The sequence below is a fragment of the Drosophila suzukii genome, chromosome 2R, assembly GCF_043229965.1.
Source record: "Drosophila suzukii chromosome 2R, CBGP_Dsuzu_IsoJpt1.0, whole genome shotgun sequence".
Classification (NCBI taxonomy): Eukaryota; Metazoa; Arthropoda; class Insecta; order Diptera; family Drosophilidae; genus Drosophila; species Drosophila suzukii.
Window position 1 is genome coordinate 7,332,534 of NC_092081.1, and position 20,416 is coordinate 7,352,949.

The window sequence follows — 20,416 nt, forward strand, 5'->3', positions numbered from 1 at the left end:
GTATCAGTTCCACCGCCCCAAGGATCAGACGGGGGATTCCCGGAACAGCTGCAGCAGGAGCTGAACACATGTTCCGACAAATTCATCTGGCATGTCACAATGCGCAACGGTATGCAGAAACATCCCAGAGGGTAGCACATTGTTATGGATAAGCCTGGGCTGACATTGGCATCCTAGTTTTTGGCCCCGGCTGCAGATTGCACGTGACAGGACTCGACGAAAAGTGAAACTTGGCAAATATTTTGTTGAAACATTTTGGGGCCTGGTAAGGCAACTTCATCCCCTGAATCCTCCAGGAGCTCCAAAAATTCCCCCTCTGTAGTAGGGTGGCAAGTGTCATTAATCAAATGCCGCCCAATAATAACCAACCCTTTCTGCGGCAATCTTTGAAATATGAACTTTTTGTTGTGATGAATGCCGGCAGTCATTAATAAATTAGGGGTTAAAATGCCATAACAACGGGACGAAAAGCGTTTTGGCAGCCGCTGAAAAGTGGTTTATTTAATTGAAAGCGAAACGAGGGAGCTAACGGATTCGTTAAACTCAATTAAATTGGGAGCAAGGGAATATATAGAAAGGAAAATCAGTTAAACTTTGATTTAACGACACAAACACTCGCTGTCAGGCCCATATCACATTAAGCCCACATTAAAAATGGAGTGATTTAGGGGAAAACTAAATTAATCAGCAAGGCTGACTATATGGGGAATTAATTACATCCAGTTCTGCCTATTACATCTGCCTATTTTCTAGTGTTTTACTTTTAATGTCATCTTGATAGCACCAGATTGATTTTACAAAAATTATATTTCCAAGCAAACACACACCTTATTATATTATACAGTTGAAAATGGCTGATTGCCGGGCACCGGGGATTTTAAATTTAAATATTTTGGAGGATGAGAGCGATCTGCTGACCAGCGGCAAAGATCCCAGCGGCCTGGAAGAGGAGACCGATCTGGACATGGCCTACGAGGAGCTGGAGGCGATGAAGCAGCGCCTGATCCTACTGCGCTCTCAGATCCTAAGCCCAAAGCCGGATAAATGCCAGGATCTGAAAGTCCAGGAGGTCTTGAGCCCCGAGAGGCTGCAGCTCCAGGAACTGCGTCGCCAGAAGTTCCAGCTCATCTGTCGGTTTCAGGAGGCAGAACAGCATCTGAAGGATACGCGACTGGAGCTCCAGGAGCTCGAGGACTGGCGCTGCCAGCTCCAGTCCCGCATCCTGCAGATGAATCGCCAAGTTTCCCAGTTTGAGAAGTTCAGACCACGGGTCATCCATCAATTTGGTCTGTGCCTCGAGCGCTGGGAGCACCAGAAGACGCACAAAATGGACTGCGCCACTTTCCGGAAGGAAATGGAGGCCCAAGTCCACCGGACGGACAACACCCGGAAGAGCGAGGTGCCTCTAAAGTGCCACCAGCACCACAGGCACCAAATCCGCATGGAGCTGATCATGTTGCGGGTCTTCGTTCACAATCTCTTCGAGGCGATGGTCAGCGACTTTCGGTTCTTCTGCCGCCAGCTGAGCATCAAGTGGGTCTATTATACCTTTAAGTATCCCCATATGACTATAGCCTCAACTTCATTTCAGCTTTACCCGTGAATCCGTTGAAAGACCTTCCCCCAAACTTGCCGATACTCCTAGCAACTCGTTTTGCTCTTTCGACGCAGAAAGCCGCGAATAAATTGGGTTTCCAGCAGTTATTGCCTTAATTTACATTTTAATTTCAGCGGCCCTCTGTTTGTAATTGCCCGGGAAATGTCGCCCAATTAGGGTTATTGAGGTTCGACGGTCCCCAACGGCCCTTTTGTGGTGCCAATAATAATTACAAAATTTCAACTTGAACGGAAAACGTGGCGGCCATCATTAAAGTCAGGCTATCACGGACTTTCCGGTTGCCTAATCCGACTTTCGACGCCAGCCAAATGTGCTAGCATTCCCACCAGGATAAGATGGCTAAATACGAAGCGGCATCAGATAAAAACAAAAGCAGATTTGTCTTTCCCCAAAAAAAACGAGGAAATCCGCACCACACTCTCGAAAATAGAGACTGGAGCTAAGCTGACTGCCTCGGGCTGAAGGCCAGCAGCCAAGGCTGAAATCCTTATCCTGCTCCAGCTCCTGCTCCGAATCCTATTCCAGCTCCATCTCCGTTCCCAGCTACTGCCCCCATATCCTTTTTGGAGGTTTTCGAAATGCGTAAAAACTCAATTGCTGCGCATTTGACGCGGAGGTTGGCGATGTGGTGGGGTTTCAGAGTCCGGATCGACATGGGTCCCGGGGCTGAGTGAGATGCTAGATAACGCCGGGATTGAAGGAAAATGAGGGGTATGGAAGGGGATTGTGAATGGTGAAAACGAATTTATTGGAGTCATGTGCTAATGCCAATGCCAAATTGCAAGGTTACAAGCGGTTAGAGACTGGAAGCTATCGCCAATTTTACCACGAACATATTGTACTCTAATAAAGGTTGCGTATTTGTATGGGATATGGGAACTAGAATTAGAAATACCGATAATAAAATAATTTCGTACCGCCTGGATTATTTACAAATATAGTTGAAGCTATTTTCATTGCATACCAGTATTTATTATTTCAGTGAACTATTTAAACGTCTTTTTTTTAATATTTGATAAATTTGTATCTAATACACTCAGAAAAAAATCAAGTATTTCGTGCTTGAACCTAGTATTTTCGGTGTCAAAACTTCGCCAAGCATGGAAATACAGAAGGCGAGAACAAAATACTACTTTCGAGCACGCATTTTCAAGACCGAAAATACTAGATTTGAATCAAGTATGAATAATTCTTAAATCAAGTCATATTTGGACTAAAAACAAGAACGATTTTATAATAAAGTAAGAAAGTTGCAGGCTTGATTTAAGGACGAATAATTCTAAAATCAATATATAAATATTATGAAATTAAAATGAGTTTTTATTTTATGCTAGTAAGAGAAATAAGTATTGGAAACTGAAACGAAATAAACGATATATGTATAAATAATATTAATATTGTAAGTTTACTTACGACTTGCCGCTCACGGGCATTAAACACTGTCTAATTTATGCGCCTTATATACCGAGTACTTTCAGAATAAACAGTTGGGAATTATTAGAGTTGGCAGACACTAAAAATCCAAATAGTGCTCAATATGAGAATTTTTTGAGCACGAACGTTCTTAAATGTTAAGCATGCAATTTTTCTTAAATCAAGGCTGTTTGTACTTGTTTTTAGCACGGTGTTTTTCCCTGAGTGTAGAAACACCAGTAAGTAAAAATATTATTTTTTTCTAAAAAACTAACCGCAAATTCTTTAGAACAATAGAAACTAATAAAGTTGTTGCTAGACTCTATTACATAGGCTCAAGTATTGATTCATCGATAAAATAAAACTGAAAATTCTTCATAAGCAGGGGAAATATTTTCAAACATTTTAAAGGAAACATGTATATATACTTCATGTGCAGGGCTATGAGGCTGTATCCCCGTATGTCTTTAATAATAATAATGTTTATTTCAACTTACACTGAGTAACCGTTCTATATAAATCGATAAAATATTCTCTCTTCAATACAAAATGAATAAAAAACCATGAATAAAACAAAAATGGATAGTTAGTTTCTTCACAACATTTCACTGACTTATTTTCCCATTAGATTCTATAAAAATCAAATTAATAAAATCAAAATAAATACCCTTATTTCTTCATTACATTTTACTTACAGATATACCCATTCGAGAAGAGTACGCCAACAGAGATGGAAACATGTAGATACACAGATACTGGCACCGGCACAGGACCCGGACACCGGACTGTTGGCTGTTGGCTGTTACAAGGCTGAAACACAGGAAACGCATTAGATACGATACCTCTGCCCCATTCGCAGTTGTAGTTCGTGGGATTCCCCCCAAGGATGGGGATGGAGTTGGAGTTGGAGCTGGGTTGGCGCGATAAAAATCTACGTAAAATGATGCGGCAATTTGATGAGCAACTAAGTTCGGGCAATTAGTTTGTAAACGCTTGCCAGTTGCTGTGCGTGTCCATCTAAACTGTTGCTCGAAGGTGGGGCAGAGATACGGAACTATTTGCTAATGGGCTTAGGAAGGCCCGAAAAGTTTGCCGAGTGATTTATCTGCTGGGGGAATGTGGCTATCCGCAGGGAAGACACCGATACCGATACAGATACCGAATCTCTCTCGGATTGATTAGCAATTTTCCCCCCAATTTCCACACAATTCCCATTCACATGACCCCTGGCACCGGGATGACATTCGGTTCTAACGGAACCATGGATACTTAACAATCGCCAGCGGTTCGCTTTCGTGCTCTTGCTGCTCCACTGAACTCTTTGACAAGCCTCAGATGCGGAGAACAAAAAGAAATAAGGCTCGCCGACTTGCTAATAAGCCGATTCCCGATTCCCGACCAAAAAAAAAAGAAGGCAGGAAAGTAAAGGAACAGAACGGCATAGAAAAGTTGCCTTCGGGCTGCTCCCCAGCAATTTCCAAGATACATTTCGAGTGCCCAAGTTTGCTCTGCTCTTCGCAATGTGTGTGTGTGCGAGTTAACCGCAAAGTACAAATAATTTCCATTTGGCCAAAGCGGCGGCATTTGCATAATTCTCCAGCCCAGCCTCACAAAAGACAAACATGCCTGCCTGCCGGGCAGTATTTAAATAGCTGCCAGATACGTCTACTTATAAATACTTTTGTCGTCTCGACTCGACAAACGATACGGCACAAGTTGTAGATAAATATGGCATAGATTACACAACTAGTTCTGTGCCACAAGAAACTTTTCCCGCTCGCCGCAGCATTCATATGGATATCCGAACATAAGTATCTATAAGCATAAGTATCCGAGTATCTGTAAACATGGCGCAGCGTTTATTTATGAATTTCTCAGCGGAGCGGCGGTAGCTCGAATGCGCCATTCTCACCGAGAAGCTTTCGAGGGCGCCGTGGCTTAGTTGGTTAAAGCGCCTGTCTAGTAAACAGGAGATCGTGAGTTCGAATCTCGCCGGGGCCTAACCCCTAGAAATGTTGATTCTGGGGTGTTTCTTTTTTTTCCATCATGGTTAACCACACCGACATCCCCATTTAACCCTCTGTTGCCTAATGGTGCCTCCAGTAACTGCTATTTTCATTGCTCTTAACGGCTGTTTATGGTTCCGCCTGCCAGATGACGCCTTGGAACCCATTAACGTGTTCCAATTGCTTCAATAATCATTAAAATATTGGGACGGCAGTTCACCATCCCCTCCCCAAATGATTTGCCTTAGCAAGAGCTTTTATAAAAAGCTCTACATGGGAACGGAAAGCTTCTCAGAATTAACATTAATTTGTAGATAAACGTGTTTAATATTTAAAATAAAAATTGTTAAACGCAAATATTAGATTGCAAACATTTTTTTATGTTCAAATACCTTTCTTGTAACTTTCTTATAAATAGTTTTTGTTCTTTTCGGTTCCTTGCTAAGCTTTTAGCACAATTATTACGGTATAACACTTTTAGTACCGCAAATAATACTTTAAAGCTTTTTCTTACCGTTACGCAGAACTTCCGTATCTAGAGCTTTTCCGTAATGTGGTTCCATAGGAATCTAATCAATATACATAGTTGTCTAGAACCCGTTCATATCATATCTCTCATTCCATGTCTTAGACTTCAAAACAACTGAACAAATATCAATTCCAAAATTAATTTGTACGAAAAAAATTTATTTACGGAGTGGGAACTTTTGCTCAAGTTGGGTAGTTTAACGCCCGCTGTCACAACGGCGCCGTGGCTTAGTTGGTTAAAGCGCCTGTCTAGTAAACAGGAGATCGTGAGTTCGAATCTCGCCGGGGCCTACAGTCGAGGACAAGTCCAGTGTCTACTTTTTTGTTCAATGTTTTTCTTTATTTTTCCATAACCTAATGCGTATTTGTGGGTCAACACCTAACTAAACCTAACAACAGTAATTAACAAGCAACTGGAGGAAGTACAGCTAATTCGCACCTAATCCTTGTAGACCAGGTACAGCACCACGATCATGAAGTACGTGGGCCGCTCGAAGACCAGCTGGGTGAAGTTGTCCCGCTTCTCGTCCATCAGGTGGCACATGCGCTGGAAGATGCCCTGGTTCTGCTTCTCCACGATCGATAGCAGGCAGACGATGCGGTGGCTGTGGATTCAGGGGGATGGGGATTCTCAGGGGCTAAGTGATTATAACAGCGGATAGGTGATCCCGCCACTTACCGCCTGTGGTTCAGCTTCTTGACCCGGTCGCGTATCTCGGCCGCCAGACCTTCGACCAGCTGCAGAGCCCGCCAAGAGTCGTAATTGCGGCTGAAGCGATCCCACAGCAGCCGCTCCTCGATGCAATCTTCGATGATCTTCTGGGCACGTTCCATATTGAAGTTGGTGTGGAAGAACTTCCAATCGTTCTTGGGCTTCTCCTTCCGCGGCTCCCCACCCTCCCCGCCGGCGGTGGCCTCACCCTCCGGATTTTGGGCTGCCCTCCGCCGGCTCAACATCGACTCCGAGAGCAGGGCATTCATGCGGTTGGTGGTGCGCACCGATGCGGTTATCCTGCGGATGGTAATCGTCGAAATTGATAAGACCTTAGCGATCAATTTCTCGATGGAAATTATAATCGCGAGTCTTGTAACCTGAGAATAAAGTGATTTAGTATACTGTGCAAAATTTGTTGAGGTCATTACCACATTTTAAAGTAAGTTACGAGTTTTTATAAGTTCAGTAAAGTTATTTTTATCGCAGTGCAAATATACAAATATACCTTGCGATAATTTAAATGTGCTCTAAACTTTACCAAGACCAGGTATTACCTTATACTGAAAGGGTTTCTTTAATGTTCATGTAAGTATTCATTCTATGATTTCCGTATTAGTTAAATGTTCTAACTAAGAACTCGAAGTTAAGTAAGGTTAGTTTAATCGTAGTGCAACAAATATACCTTTCGATAATTTAAAAGTGTTCTAAACTTTACCAAGACCAGGTATTACTGTTACTGAAAGGGTTTATTTAATGTTCATGTAAGTATTCATTCTATGATTTGCGTATTAGTTAAATGTTTTAAATTAGAGCTTGAGTTAATTAAGGTTAGTTTTATCGTAGTGCACCAAATATACCTTTCGGTAATTTAAATGTGTTCAAAACTTTACCAATTCCAGGTATTACCTGTTACTTAAAGGGTTTATTTTATTTTCATATAAGTATTCAGTATTTGATTTCCGTGTTAGTTAGAAGTTCCAACTTAGAACTCGTTGTTATAACGTTACTTCATCTATTTGAAAACTCTGTTTTCTAAATATGATATGTAAGTATAATATTGTTAAAAGTGGTCTCATATCACAGTTTATTTCAAATTGCAATATACGGTTAGAAACCTTTTTAAGGCTTCTTTTTGTTGGTCCTTATTTTATCACATCACTCTGATTTCTTTGGCACTTGCGTCTCGAAGAAGTGTGATTTTTGCCGGTCAATTCCTACCGCGTTTTCATGGTAGTCCAGGAGGTCATGGTGTTCCTTGAACCAATGGCCTGTCGATTTTCAGAGCTGCCTCTGCCAACCGGCAGCGGAAAACAAACACCGAGCGCTGCTATCTGCACACTGACAGGAGCGACATGCCGACACGAGTCCTGCCCATCAACAAGGCCTTTGGCCCCATGGAGTGAAGGGGTATCCACACATCGTCAAAAGTTCTTTGAAGCTTTGTTGGTTTAGGCCCGCTCTTCAGCAGAGCCTAGGGATGGCAAAAGCTGATATGGTTTCCCCATAAATACAGTTCAATATCCTGCGGATAGCTCACGCTGCCATCGCAAACTTTGAGCTAGTCTTCGGCCTGCCGGCTTGCGTGCCGCTTATCATAAATCCACCGCCGGGGCGCTCCAATTGCAATCTGCCGGATGGCGGCGGAGACGTGGGTGTCATCGCCACCAGCCACTCGGCAGGATATGCACTGGGTTCTCGGGCCCAGTCAAAGGCAAAGTGTTGCCATATGGACGTGTGCTGGCTGGGCTCTGGGTTCTGGGTTCTGGGGGCCTCGACGGCACGCGATTGCCCTCCGAAGTTGATGACTTTCCTTATTCGGTCTGCCCTGCGACACCTGGGCTCGGTCTTCGCGGCCAGGTGAGTGTCTTCGTCTTGGGCGCGAACTTTGAAGCACTTTGATTACTTTTTATCGCAAAAGTTTCCCTCGACGGCAGCGTATGCAAACTTCGCGATGGCGCTCCAAAAATTAATCTAACGGCATGCATCGGCGGGCGTATATATATGAAGTTATTAAATTGAAATAACTGTCAAGTCACGTGCATGAAGCGCGGAGTTGACGACTCCTCATTGCTTCCAAATGGGCGATACAAGTGGCCGGGAAATAAAGGGGAATTGAGCATTCGACGGCCGAGCACTTTGGGGTAGGGCATGATAGTCGGCGTTATTGCCAAAACAACAGCTCGAACGGCACAGGGCACGATAATAGGAACAGTATAGAAAGTTGTATGGTTGAAAATGGGTGCAACATTAAGCTTAAGCCTTTAAAAATATGTATAAATTTAAGAGGTCGTTCAAATTGGTTAAAATGTGTTAAGTACACATTTTTTAGATCCTAAAGTCTAGTTTCTTAATTGCGGAATAACTACAATGGACGAATTAATACAGAACTGTTCACTAAAAAATTGTAAGTACTTCACAAAAATAAATATATCAAATTATGAGAATACTTAAAGAAATGTATATTTACCAGGGTTAATAAGTTAATAATGGCTTAAAAATTTAGTTTAATTATTTTATTTATTTAACATTTTATTTTAACATATTTCTGAATACAATATATTATATATATTATTATATATAAACTAATATAAAAATGTAATTAAAATAAGAGACCTTAGTAAAAGTTTAATTAACTAAAAATCAGTCATTAATATTATTTAATTAATATTAATATTAGTTTTTGGCGGAACTTTTTTTATTAACCTTTATTTAGCATATGAAACTTTCATAAAGGTTTTATTATTTAGGTACTAAACCCTTCAGAAACCCTTCCTCTCAACCATTTCCAATACGAAAAATTAATAATGATAATTATAACCAAAATAATAAGAATATCAAAATTAAATACCAGTTGTGAGATTATGATTAGTAGCAGGTTAATACGAAAGTGTCGGTTATAATGATTTCTCCTGAATTCTGTTATTTATCTAAACGATACACACAAATATATTTTGGATTAGCCAGTGATTTCCCCAGCACGCATTCTTCTAACCGCCGAAACGAGAACGCAGCACGAATCCCGAACCAGTAACCAGGTTACTAATATCAAAGTTTTTCCGACCCCTGCCAAATGGATGGGGGATTCGGAACAGCAAAATACTGGGTGGCTCACGTGTGCGTGGGTGAAAATTAAACAACAGCTAAACAAATTAAGCAATTTGTACCGCCCTGCTCTCCACAAATTGGGCGGAAATCGAGGGGGTGGCAGTTCGGAGCGGGTTCGAACTCATTAGCACCTGGGTGCACGCGACCCGTGAAAATTTGCATAGAACTTACGCTTGCATGCGACTACTCATGGCGGCGTCTGAGTCTTAACCTATGCTTCACCGCCACCTGAGAATAGCTCAGGATGAATACTTTGGGAAAAGCAAAACTGCACGAATGAAACTCACAAATGAAACTGGCTGAAGTCTCCGGCTCCGGGAGCTCGGAAGCATAAAAGCGCAAGAGCCACGGCGAACTGGAGCCCGGAGAAAGGGGAGAATGGAGAAAGGTGAAAGGGTTGAGCTGAGTGCGCCAACGAGGTGTACGCTTTGATGGTGATTGGCTCACGACCCAAAAGGTGGGTTGTGCAGTGGGAGGACTTCATGTCACTCGTTAGCTCCGCTCGGCTGCGATTTGATTTGAGTTAGCATGTCTAAGGACAACTCAGCGGCAATTTTCGGCCCGGCGGAACCAGCAAATGTGTGCCAATGTATTCTAAATTGTGTTTATTTTGAGTAATTTGCCATCCACCGAAGGCATATCTCGCCTGCACACACACATCGCCTGACTCCGGCAGACAGTTTGGCAATTAAAATTTTAGGTTGCCAACTGTCGACGCGCCGCATGCAAACCAAATAGTTTCTAAATACGTAGAAAGCGCGAAAAGAGATGGATTGCAGGATACACAGTGAGAAAAGATCGAACACAAAATAGTTTAAGAGCCAAAGGATCAGAGAGAAGCGTTTGACTTGAATCTTTCTTCTAGATTCTTAACTATATTTTCTCTACTTACGAAATATATGGTATAGCTATGCTATTAAATTTCAAAAATATCCAAGTTTCATATAATCTTAAAGATGTTGAATAATATAATATAAGTAAAATAAATCTTCCTTTAATACCTTATCATATATTATAATTCAAATAAAACTCGACTTGTTTTGTAGTTCAATAAAAATTCCCACTAAATTTAGGTGCAATTTTATTACCTTAACCTATCTCAACAGTAATTTCATTTTTTAAGTATCAAAAGATCGAATCACAACATTCGAATAACAAGTATATACAAATATTCAACTATTTATATGTTCTTAAGATTCTTCAATATGCAGAGCGACGCCTTTCATTTTTGAAATACACTCCCAAAATGGTGGTAAAAGTAAAGGCACCGATCTGTAATACAATAAGTCAAATAAACCAAATGGATGTCAAGAACAAACGTTAAAGCTCACCTCTATGACCATCAGCATCCAGCCAACCATTTTGGGACCCTTTAGAACCTCTTCGTTGTGGGACTCCAATTTTAACAGACAGCCCTCTTTATAAGGGGTATCATTTTTGTCAAAACAGCTGCTAGGAACGGTTATAGAGGCGTCACCGTAATCCTTTAGTTTGTAAATGCCACAGCATTGCAACTGAAAATACAGACGAAAATGTTTTCATGGGATGTGATATTTTACTCTTGGTATTCTTTTGAGAACAGTAAGTACATACTTCCGAAAAATATTTTACCGTTTTCTTTAAATAAGAAAAAGTTACAGAACAACTACAGAGTTGATTACCTCAGCAAATAGATATCCTTACTGAACTCACCACCCTCTGCGTATGCGTAATATTTAAAAGTTAATAGGAAACTTTCTTAAAAAGCTAAAGCATCATAAGAGTCTGCACGTTCAACCGGAATCTTGAAATATTATAGTTTCGGAAATGACGACGTTTGTACGGACGGAAAGACAGGCCAATTGTGATAACCAACCACGGTACACGTGGGAATAGGTTTTATTTTTATATTTATACCCTTGCAAAGGGTGTAATAACTTCCATAGAAATTATTGGAAAAGTAATACAAAACATTTTTTTTTAATTATTACTTCAAAACTTCCTTTTTGGTTTAATATGCTCTTACCTGTGTTTGGTATTCAGCCATGGCATCAAAGGTATTCGTCTGCTTTGCAAAGGTCTTTTGCAGTTTTGTGAGAGATGCCTCGTCGAAATGCATGCGAAAAACAAACAGCAGGACTATCGAGATGATCAGCATAACCAGCGTCGAGGTTGCGTACTGAATTTTGTAAAAAACTGATTTAATAAGTTGATTATAAAAATATAAAGAATGGTTACTTACCGCCCAGGTTATACAGATGTTCTCCTTAATAGCTCCAAAACAGCCGAAGAAAGACAGCAAGAATACAATCGAACCAACTGCTATGTATATTCCCAGAATGAGTTGCTCCTTTGGATCTATTTGCTGAATTGCGATTACATTGATCACAACTGTTGCAATTCCCAGGACCTAAAAATCATATCCCGACTCGTTAACATTGTAATAAAAATAAATGAGTGACCACACCCGTAGATTATATTTACAAATATTCACAGACACCGAAAGTCATTAATCATTCCAACCAAATCCGTTTGCTTTGATAACGATTAATAACGCAACTATTATGAGTCACAAAGTAGGTTAAATTAAGTAAGTTAGAAGCTTTATTAAGCCCCTTCATATATTACTGCATACTATCAAAAAATCGTCTAGACCAATACGACTTTGTATTATTTTAAAAAATAAAATACAGGACTATTCATATGAATTTGTAATTTTTTTATTTTTACTTGCTTTGTGAGACACAATCGAATATTCCTAATTATTTGGTAGATATCAGTCGATATGGAAAGTCTGGCGTTCCAATCAAATAATACTCCAAAGCACTACATTAAATTCACAATATTAGCATTTTTAACCAATAATGATCGTCACATTTAAACATATTTGTTTCTTACACTTTCATTTCATTGTCACATATTTTTTGGGACGCACGTTTATTTGAATGGATAATTTATTTGGCGGAAAGGTTAAAAAGTTTAAGTTCACCATTATAGACACAAAAACAATAGAGGTAGCCAAGATTACGAAAAACTTCTTCGCAGCAGTTAAATTAAATTTTTGGCCTATCATCACTCACCGCACAAAGAAAATTGAACAGAAATGCCAGGTATTTAATCATCAACGGCGACCAAGCCATGGTGAATACGAAATTTCGGTAGACGCGTGCTCTATTTTTCAGTAAGTTACTAGCTTTGATTCCGGTGCTTACTCCTGGAAGGTTATTGCAGTACTAAATAGTAGAACAAATACGATCGTCGATTGAGTCTCGCTTGCTGTGGCAATCAACTGTGAGAATACACTGAAAATATGATTGTGCTGGCTATAAATAAAGCATGATAAAATGAAAGCATTCAAATTAAATTGACTTACATTTTTTTTTAAACGTTTATTTTCGTAATTCCTTTATGGCGTTAAAATTATTTTTTTAAGAATGATATTTTTTTTATGATCAATATTGAAGTTATGAGGAACTCGCGAATGCACAGTAATAATTTTTTATATACTTAATAAGAAGTATCGCTCCCAACTGATTCAGAATGAGATCAAATATGCTTTACTCTCTTGGGAAATCCCCAATGACCATGAAATTACAGAACCAGGTGCCCCATATATCTGATAAGTTAGGAAGTTCTCACCTAAAAAATTATCTTTATAGCATTTTCAAGCGTTTGCCTTAGACTCGACGTTTTTGTTTGAAAGATGGTGGTGTTACTTGTTAATCCTTAGGAAAATATGACTAAATACTTTGTTTTCGGTATGAATAATTCAACTAAAACCACAAGTATGTGTATTCATATCCCCCTTACTCGTATTTACATATTTTTCTCATGCTATTTGGTAAAAAAGTCCACTTTAATCAGACTTCTAGACACTCCCGCTCATTGTTTTGATGGTGTAAACAAATATGGAGCGTATTCCTGTGCTCAAGTGCTTATCAAATACAATAATTGGGCAAGGTGGTTGGTCTCTCTCTTGATAATTCAGAGCCCAGCTGTTTGGGGAGCGTCTTATCAGGCCGGTTGATAACTCTAAGCCTCATTGGAATACGGCGTAAGGTGTTTGGTTTTGGGCGCTACCTTTCAGTTGATTTCCGATAGCGAGCGTGGGCAAAACTGTCAGCCTAGACCTAGTAAAATAGCAATATGAGTTGCGGCACCAAGACACTGAAGGTGTCCTCCTTCGTTTTGGACTTTCTGTGCTGTGTGAGTTGTTATCGCCAAATCCCCAGCTGATAGTGCCTGTATTTCATATAGGGGCTCTCTCACTCTCAGGTTTTGGCGGCCCTGACCATCTCGGCATGTTCCTATGCCCTGATAACTTTTAGCCACAGCATGGCCATCCGAGTGCCCTGCATTTTGGGTATAGTCCTGGGAGCTCTACTCTTTTTCAGTACGATCTTCGGTTGCATTGCCGCTCTGAGAGAGAACATCCGCATGACCTGGATCGTGAGTATTGCGTACCGTCCCAGCTGACCGTGAATATTATAAGAAAACTTATTATGTCGCCCAAAAGTATGCTGCGGTTATGCTAGCCCTGATTTTCGGACAGATCACTGTGATCTTCGCCCAACCCATAAACTTTGAACTGCTGGCCAACGAAACGATATACGACGCCTGGCAGGGACAGCTTTATCATCGGGGCAGTATGTCCTACTATGAGATCAAGGTGAGTTTTGGAGGGGCAGTGACTTATAGAAAGGGATTTTTAAAAAGACTTCATCCGAAAGAAAAAACTGAAATTTAAGTAAGTATACCAGAGGCAGTATTAAAATTAAAATATACATTGATTCAAGACATCTCCATATTAAAGATTTTAGAACTTGGATTAGTGGTAGTATATTTAGTTCAATTAATTTCAATGTAATACCTTGAAAGATATTAATTGAATACTCATCTTATCGACGCCATATGGATACTAAATAATGTAGAATTAATGTAACAATACTTGCATTTTTATGACTATTTTTTCGGTGTATTGCTATGTTCTTTAAATCACCGGTGAATGATATATGTATTTATAAATATCTACACGAATTCCGTTCGATTAGAACTCTGTGTCACACTAAGTTTTAAAAATAATTCACTTTTTCCCGGGAATGGAATAAAAGAAAATGATATCTATAAGCTTTAGGGGCATTTTATCGGAATTAATTTGCAAGCATGTTATCTCGGTTGCCATAAATATTAATTTATGTACATATTATTTAGTATCACTGCTGTGGACAGACAGGTCCCTCAGACTATCCGGATAGTGGTCTTCGCGTTCCACAGAGCTGCTACTTCAACCAGAACGCGACTGTGGCAACAGATCTCTATACCATTGGCTGTGATCAACAACTGGCGAAAGCCTTCATCAAGGGAACCCGCTGGGAAAGGATCAGTGACTGGTCTGTTGTGGGTGTGGAGGTAGCTATAATTAATTAACCTACTATTAAGAGTGATCATTGATCTTAAACATTGATCTTTTCAACAGGTTCTCACCGTAATTATCGCCGGTCTTCTGGCCATAACCTTACAGAATGCGCAGCGTCGTCGTCTTTATCGATAGAATCCGGTCTTTAGCGCATCTTCTAACAGTATTAAAAGCTGTACGAATATTCATAGTAAGAGTGTTCCTAAATCTGTAAATAGTGAAATTTAAAATCGCTTTGGGTCCGTTATTGATTTACGGGTCTCCAAATGATTACTAATGTAGAACAAATTTATTTCTGTATTTAAAAAACGCTTTAAAAAACGCGAAATTACCAACACGTAATATATGGACATACCCTTCTCAAATGCAAACAAATTTGATTTCTAGTTCACGAGAGAAAACCAAAGCACTATTCAAAAAGGTGGGCTGTTATGATGACAATATTGTAGTGTATAAAATGTACTATACTCAAAATTATTGATTTATTGCTTAAACTCTAAATTAATTTTATACTCTACATTCATATGTTTTTAAGCAAATGGCAAAGCTTTAAAAAACAAAACATTTACGCAATATTTTTCAACCAAAACATTCCTAATTAATAATGTCGTAACTATAATAGAAAAAAGTTCCTATTATTTTTTAGAGTTGATTTAATGGGTCTGGAAGTTAAAGTAGAACAATTAAATAAAAAACCGTTTGGTCTGGCGTGAGCATTTGTTTAAGTTTAACTTATTTCGAATTTCGATAACAATGCGCGGCGATAACTTTACTTTTCACCACACCTAATGAACAAATGAAAACAGCTGACTGCATTCAGCTCCACGACAGTGCTGACAAATTTTGACCATAGAATAGCTAAAAGCTAAAAAGCTAGAAAGCATGCTAGTAGTTTATTTTATACTTGACGCTATTTCTGTAAATAGTTTTGTTTTAACCATTGGTAGAACCAGAAAATAAATAAACTTATGCAATTAATTATCGAACACAAATATATATATGTTACAAAAATGACTGTATTTTTTCTAAAAAAAATTGTGCTCCTCTTTATTTCCAAGCACATTGTTTTAGGCTAGATACACAAACTTAAAAATATAAATACTATTTATGCATTTTAAAAAATAAGATCTAAGATCTGCCAAAAGAATAGCTAAATCGTCAACATTGCCTTGCTAGTTCCGCTCAGCACAACTGGTTCCGTGGATTGTTGTTAGAAATGCTGGTGAAAGCAGTAGAATGAAATGTTTTGGCCGTATTTGCACAAGTGCTGAGTAAACGAGTGATTGCCGAACAAGCGCCATGTATTCATAAGCACCTGAAGCGCACCTGCAAATCGGAATTTAAGGCGGACCCGGGGCAGAAGCGCCGCCTTTCCTCGACGAACGTTCCGTCGTCTTCGGTTTGGATTGGATTTGAACTCAGTCGGTGACTAAAACGGTCGGACAACAACAGTAGCTTGATTAGTTGGCAGTAAACAGAGCTGGCGATCGCATCGCCACCGGTCATTCACACCGCTCCACCGTTTTGGCCAGAAGCAGTCACAACTACAAACTACACACAACGACTTCAGTAGGCCTTCGAGATGGGTCTGCGGTTCCAGCAGCTAAAGAAGCTATGGCTCCTCTACCTCTTCCTGCTCTTCTTCGCCTTTTTCATGTTCGCCATCAGCATCAACCTCTATGTGACCAGCATCCAGGGCTCGGATACGGAGATGCGGTACGTAATTAGCCCACTAGGACATACCATTAGCATTGCACAACTTCCCTTCGGGGCCTGAGTTGCCAAATGCAAGTGTTCCACTCGAGTGCCTCGTTTCGATTGCGGAGGCACTTTGCATTTGATTTGGGTCTCTTGTTTGTTTGGCCATCGCTTCGCGTGATTCGACGAGGCCCATTGTAAACGCTATGTTTTAATACCATTGTCACATCATCCTCCATTTGGCTCTTGTGGATCACGCCGATTTCCCGCACAGTCATCCGAAACCGCCGCCCAAGCGCCGCTCCCTCTGGCCCCGTAAAAACATTGTGGCCCACTACATTGGCAAGGGAGACATCTTCGGCAACATGACTGCAGGTGAGTGCGACGGTTCCACTTGATCACCATCAGCTTAGGTGCTTTATTTGGGCAATAAAATGATTAATTACCTTTGGCGCAGCCTTAGAGATCAATGAATCACCTGAGGTTCTTTATTTTAGTGCCATTACGTTTTATTACTGACCTAGATTATACTTTCTGCACCCGTTTTATTTGGTTTTTGTTATATCTTAGGCGCTTTATACTTTAACGATTAAAAAAACATTTTTTTTCTGAGGATATGTGCGTTACCTTTCAATATTTACACTCGTTTCTTATTTATGATAATTAAAATAAAATCATAAACCTATAGCTTAAAAGATCTGATAGCCGAGAGATTTGATGTACCTTTTTGGAATCCTACAATTAGAAAATGAACTCTTTTGGTGAACTACAAGACCGGATTGATACTTTTAATTTGAAAAATACTTTCCAATTCACAATGACCAGTAGCCAATGAAGTCGGTGAACCCAAGGTGCACCTTTGAGTAATCTCCGATGGAAAATAACTTTAAAAGAGTTTCCCACAAATGACACAACGTCGAAATGCATTAATATCCACTCGCTTGCAGACGATTACAACATCAACCTGTTCCAGCCCATCAACGGAGAAGGTGCCGATGGGCGACCTGTTGTGGTGCCGCCACGCGATCGCTTTCGCATGCAGCGCTTCTTCCGGCTGAACAGCTTCAACCTGCTGGCCAGCGATCGCATTCCGCTGAACCGCACCCTCAAGGACTACCGCACCCCGGAGTAAGTAGAATATCTGATATATGCTGAATTCCTGTCTTATGGATTTATCTTGCCTTGCAGATGCCGCGACAAGAAGTACGCCAGCGATATGCCCAGTACTTCGGTGATAATAGTCTTTCACAACGAGGCCTGGTCCGTACTCCTGCGCACCATCACCAGTGTCATTAACCGATCGCCACGCCACCTGCTAAGGGAAATTATCCTTGTCGACGATGCCAGCGATCGATGTGAGTTACCCATGTTTACGATTATCATTTTAAGTCCGAACTTTTTTAAGGTTAAACGAATTTTATTAACTTTTTTACTAACTTAGTGCTGCTTAAATCAGCAGAGGTCCGCTATACCTTTCATAGGATGGTATTTGGATAGTTTAAAGATCCGAAACGTCTCTTATATTGTTGTTAAATTTTTTCCAAAAAACAAATATGACGAAATAGAAAGCAAAATTAATGTGTTTTAAGTTTGGAACATAGTAATAATGATACATATTTTATTTTCTTATCTTTAAAATGGAAGCAAAATGGTATCAGTAATGTAGCGTGCTAAACAAATGTTGTGATTGATTCACGTGTTGATTCATGCAGAGATTAATTGATAAATGTAACTAAATTGTTGTTATCCTCAGTATTTAATTTAATAAGAACGATATGTGTGCTTAAAAATTCGGACTTTAGCCTTCAAAACTTAAAGGCAGTACAGCAATACACCTTTTTATGACCACCTAATGCAAAAAAGTGTGTGTTTGTGAAATTTTAATTCATTTTATTCATTACTGGATATATTCCCAATCGCATTCAGTACTAATTTGCTTATTTTCTCCCAAAAGCTTATTTAAAGCGGCAGCTAGAGAGCTACGTGAAAGTTCTCTCGGTGCCCACGAAGATCCTGCGGATGAAGAAGCGCAGTGGTTTGGTGCCTGCCCGACTCATGGGCGCAGATCAGGCTCGCGGCGACGTGCTGACCTTCCTGGACGCCCACTGCGAGTGCTCGAGGGGATGGCTGGAACCACTCCTCTCCCGCATCAAGGAATCACGCAAGGTGGTCATCTGCCCGGTAATCGACATCATATCTGACGACAACTTCAGCTACACAAAGACGTTTGAGAACCATTGGGGCGCATTTAACTGGCAGCTGAGCTTCCGGTGGTTCTCCTCGGACCGTAAACGCCAGACGACAAACAGCAGCTCTAAGGATAACACTGCACCAATAGCCACGCCCGGAATGGCCGGTGGACTGTTCGCCATTGACCGCAAGTACTTTTACGAAATGGGATCCTACGACGCCAACATGCGTGTCTGGGGCGGCGAAAATGTAGAGATGTCGTTCCGCATTTGGCAGTGCGGTGGTCGCGTGGAGATCAGTCCCTGCTCCCACGTCGGCCATGTGTTCCGCAGCAGCACACCATATACGTTTCCCGGCGGCATGAGCGAAGTGCTCACGGATAATTTGGCGAGGGCAGCTACTGTGTGGATGGACGATTGGCAGTACTTCGTAATGCTCTACACATCGGGACTGTCGCTGGGGGCCAAGGAAAAAGTGAATGTGACGGATCGCGTGGCGCTAAGGGAGAGGCTGCAGTGCAAACCCTTCTCCTGGTATCTGGAGAACATTTGGCCGGAGCACTTCTTCCCGGCCCCCGATCGCTTCTTTGGCAAGATCATCTGGCTGGACGGGGAAACGGAGTGCGCCCAGGCCTACAGCAAGCACATGAAAAACCTTCCTGGTCGCGCTTTGTCAAGGGAGTGGAAGCGCGCTTTCGAGGAGATTGAAAGCAAGGCGGAGGAGTTTCTGGCACTAATCGATCTTGAGCGAGACAAGTGCCTGCGGCCCCTTAAAGAAGACGTGCCACGCTCCTCCCTGTCCCCGGTAACCGTTGGTGACTGCACATCCCACGCCCAAACGATGGACATGTTCGTGATAACCCCGAAGGGCCAGATCATGACCAACGACAACGTCTGCTTGACCTACCGACAGCCAAAGCTGGGCGTGATCAAGATGCTGAAGAACCGCAACGCCACCACCTCGAACGTGATGCTGACGCAGTGCGCTTCCGACTCCAGTCAATTATGGACCTACGACATGGACGTAAGTTTGTTACTATTATGATAATATCATTGTTATAACTACATTTCATCTACAGACCCAACAAATATCGCACAGGGACACAAAACTGTGCCTAACGCTCAAATCGGCCACCAATTCGCGTCTTCAGAAGGTCGAGAAGGTAGTGCTCAGCATGGAGTGCGACTTCAAAGACATCACCCAGAAGTGGGGATTCGTACCACTGCCATGGCGCATGTAGATTAAAGGGTGCCAAGCCAGTGCCAGGACATTATATCCAATAACCCTGCCAGCAACTCTTTAACGCAATGTGATATTTATTGAAATTGTTTAACGAAATTCACTCGTTGATTTGTTTTTGTAAACAAGTAACCAACCCACAAGCACACAAACACCAGACTAATCGCCTGGTTCCACTGATACGTTTTCTATTCTAACTGCATGAATCCAAAATTGATCTTGTGTAATGATGGAGAAACATATTCCAGTCGAACCAGGCTTCACCAATCAATACACCGATACAGACCCACATGAATTGTTTTTAAAACACTAACTGAATGCGTGGGAGAGCTTTTCTCCCGCCACGCATTGCGACTCTATAGATCTAGATAGCATGGTACAATGCTATATCTACGTCATATTTATTAAGCAAGTCTTAGGTAATTTTTAGCTGTACTTACTACCTTCGAAATTACTTTTTTATATCACTTGAATAAAGCAACAGAAAGTAGAAAGTGTCGCTGCAATCT

General features: G+C 41.0%; 5 protein-coding genes and 2 non-coding genes across 8 annotated transcripts; 5 read left to right on the top strand and 2 right to left on the bottom strand.

The window, feature by feature from the left end:
* The first annotated feature begins 652 nt into the window (after positions 1-652).
* Positions 653-2,113, top strand: LOC108017745 (uncharacterized). The gene is made up of 2 exons (XM_017084856.4): positions 653-1,533; positions 1,592-2,113. The coding sequence occupies exons 1-2, from the start codon at positions 851-853 to the stop codon at positions 1,683-1,685; spliced, it is 777 nt and encodes a 258-aa protein (XP_016940345.4). The 5' UTR covers positions 653-850; the 3' UTR covers positions 1,686-2,113.
* Positions 2,114-4,958: 2,845 nt separating this feature from the next.
* Positions 4,959-5,032, top strand: TRNAT-AGU (transfer RNA threonine (anticodon AGU)). The gene has a single exon. It is a non-coding gene; the product is annotated as a tRNA-Thr (tRNA).
* Positions 5,033-5,782: 750 nt separating this feature from the next.
* On the top strand, positions 5,783-5,856 carry TRNAT-AGU (transfer RNA threonine (anticodon AGU)). The gene has a single exon. It is a non-coding gene; the product is annotated as a tRNA-Thr (tRNA).
* Positions 5,857-5,881: 25 nt separating this feature from the next.
* LOC108017769 (dynein light chain Tctex-type protein 2B) lies at positions 5,882-9,924 on the bottom strand. Of its 2 annotated transcripts, none has more exons than XM_017084889.4 (3): positions 9,557-9,924; positions 6,245-6,577; positions 5,882-6,170 (listed from the first exon to the last, which is right to left on the bottom strand). In XM_017084889.4, exons 1-3 carry the CDS (start codon positions 9,574-9,576, stop codon positions 6,005-6,007), a joined length of 519 nt encoding a protein of 172 aa, XP_016940378.2. In that variant the 5' UTR covers positions 9,577-9,924; the 3' UTR covers positions 5,882-6,004. The 2 variants fall into 2 exon arrangements, with proteins under 2 accessions (XP_016940378.2, XP_016940377.2); XM_017084888.4 differs by lacking the exon at positions 9,557-9,924 and adding an exon at positions 7,499-7,656.
* A 531-nt stretch (positions 9,925-10,455) lies between these two features.
* Positions 10,456-12,605, bottom strand: Tsp42Er (Tetraspanin 42Er). Its single transcript, XM_017084883.4, has 5 exons — positions 12,445-12,605; positions 11,607-11,774; positions 11,391-11,543; positions 10,717-10,899; positions 10,456-10,657 (listed from the first exon to the last, which is right to left on the bottom strand). Exons 1-5 carry the CDS (start codon positions 12,502-12,504, stop codon positions 10,586-10,588), a joined length of 636 nt encoding a protein of 211 aa, XP_016940372.2. The 5' UTR covers positions 12,505-12,605; the 3' UTR covers positions 10,456-10,585.
* An 810-nt stretch (positions 12,606-13,415) lies between these two features.
* Positions 13,416-15,155, top strand: Tsp42Eq (Tetraspanin 42Eq). The gene is made up of 5 exons (XM_017084872.4): positions 13,416-13,570; positions 13,640-13,813; positions 13,881-14,033; positions 14,576-14,773; positions 14,841-15,155. The coding sequence occupies exons 1-5, from the start codon at positions 13,511-13,513 to the stop codon at positions 14,913-14,915; spliced, it is 660 nt and encodes a 219-aa protein (XP_016940361.3). The 5' UTR covers positions 13,416-13,510; the 3' UTR covers positions 14,916-15,155.
* An 819-nt stretch (positions 15,156-15,974) lies between these two features.
* Pgant3 (Polypeptide N-Acetylgalactosaminyltransferase 3) lies at positions 15,975-20,406 on the top strand. The gene is made up of 6 exons (XM_017084847.4): positions 15,975-16,496; positions 16,753-16,853; positions 17,426-17,606; positions 17,667-17,833; positions 18,433-19,691; positions 19,747-20,406. The coding sequence occupies exons 1-6, from the start codon at positions 16,363-16,365 to the stop codon at positions 19,906-19,908; spliced, it is 2,004 nt and encodes a 667-aa protein (XP_016940336.3). The 5' UTR covers positions 15,975-16,362; the 3' UTR covers positions 19,909-20,406.
* The last annotated feature ends 10 nt before the right edge of the window (positions 20,407-20,416 follow it).

Coding starts and splice junctions, on each gene's coding strand:
- LOC108017769 (XM_017084888.4), bottom strand. CDS start 7,527: ATGACCTCCTGGACTACCATGAAAACGCG. Junction 6,578..7,498: donor TGGACTACCATGAAAACGCG/GTAGGAATTGAC, acceptor TACCATCCGCAG/GATAACCGCATCGGTGCGCA. Junction 6,171..6,244: donor AAGAAGCTGAACCACAGGCG/GTAAGTGGCGGG, acceptor CTGAATCCACAG/CCACCGCATCGTCTGCCTGC.
- LOC108017745 (XM_017084856.4), top strand. CDS start 851: ATGGCTGATTGCCGGGCACCGGGGATTTTAAATTTAAATATTTTGGAG. Junction 1,534..1,591: donor TGCCGCCAGCTGAGCATCAA/GTGGGTCTATTA, acceptor ACTTCATTTCAG/CTTTACCCGTGAATCCGTTG.
- Pgant3 (XM_017084847.4), top strand. CDS start 16,363: ATGGGTCTGCGGTTCCAGCAGCTAAAGAAGCTATGGCTCCTCTACCTC. Junction 16,497..16,752: donor GGCTCGGATACGGAGATGCG/GTACGTAATTAG, acceptor TTTCCCGCACAG/TCATCCGAAACCGCCGCCCA. Junction 17,834..18,432: donor CGACGATGCCAGCGATCGAT/GTGAGTTACCCA, acceptor TTCTCCCAAAAG/CTTATTTAAAGCGGCAGCTA.
- Tsp42Eq (XM_017084872.4), top strand. CDS start 13,511: ATGAGTTGCGGCACCAAGACACTGAAGGTGTCCTCCTTCGTTTTGGAC. Junction 13,571..13,639: donor TTTTGGACTTTCTGTGCTGT/GTGAGTTGTTAT, acceptor TCTCACTCTCAG/GTTTTGGCGGCCCTGACCAT. Junction 14,034..14,575: donor TGTCCTACTATGAGATCAAG/GTGAGTTTTGGA, acceptor CATATTATTTAG/TATCACTGCTGTGGACAGAC.
- Tsp42Er (XM_017084883.4), bottom strand. CDS start 12,504: ATGGCTTGGTCGCCGTTGATGATTAAATACCTGGCATTTCTGTTCAAT. Junction 11,544..11,606: donor ACATCTGTATAACCTGGGCG/GTAAGTAACCAT, acceptor TACAAAATTCAG/TACGCAACCTCGACGCTGGT. Junction 10,900..11,390: donor TGGCTGAATACCAAACACAG/GTAAGAGCATAT, acceptor CTGTATTTTCAG/TTGCAATGCTGTGGCATTTA.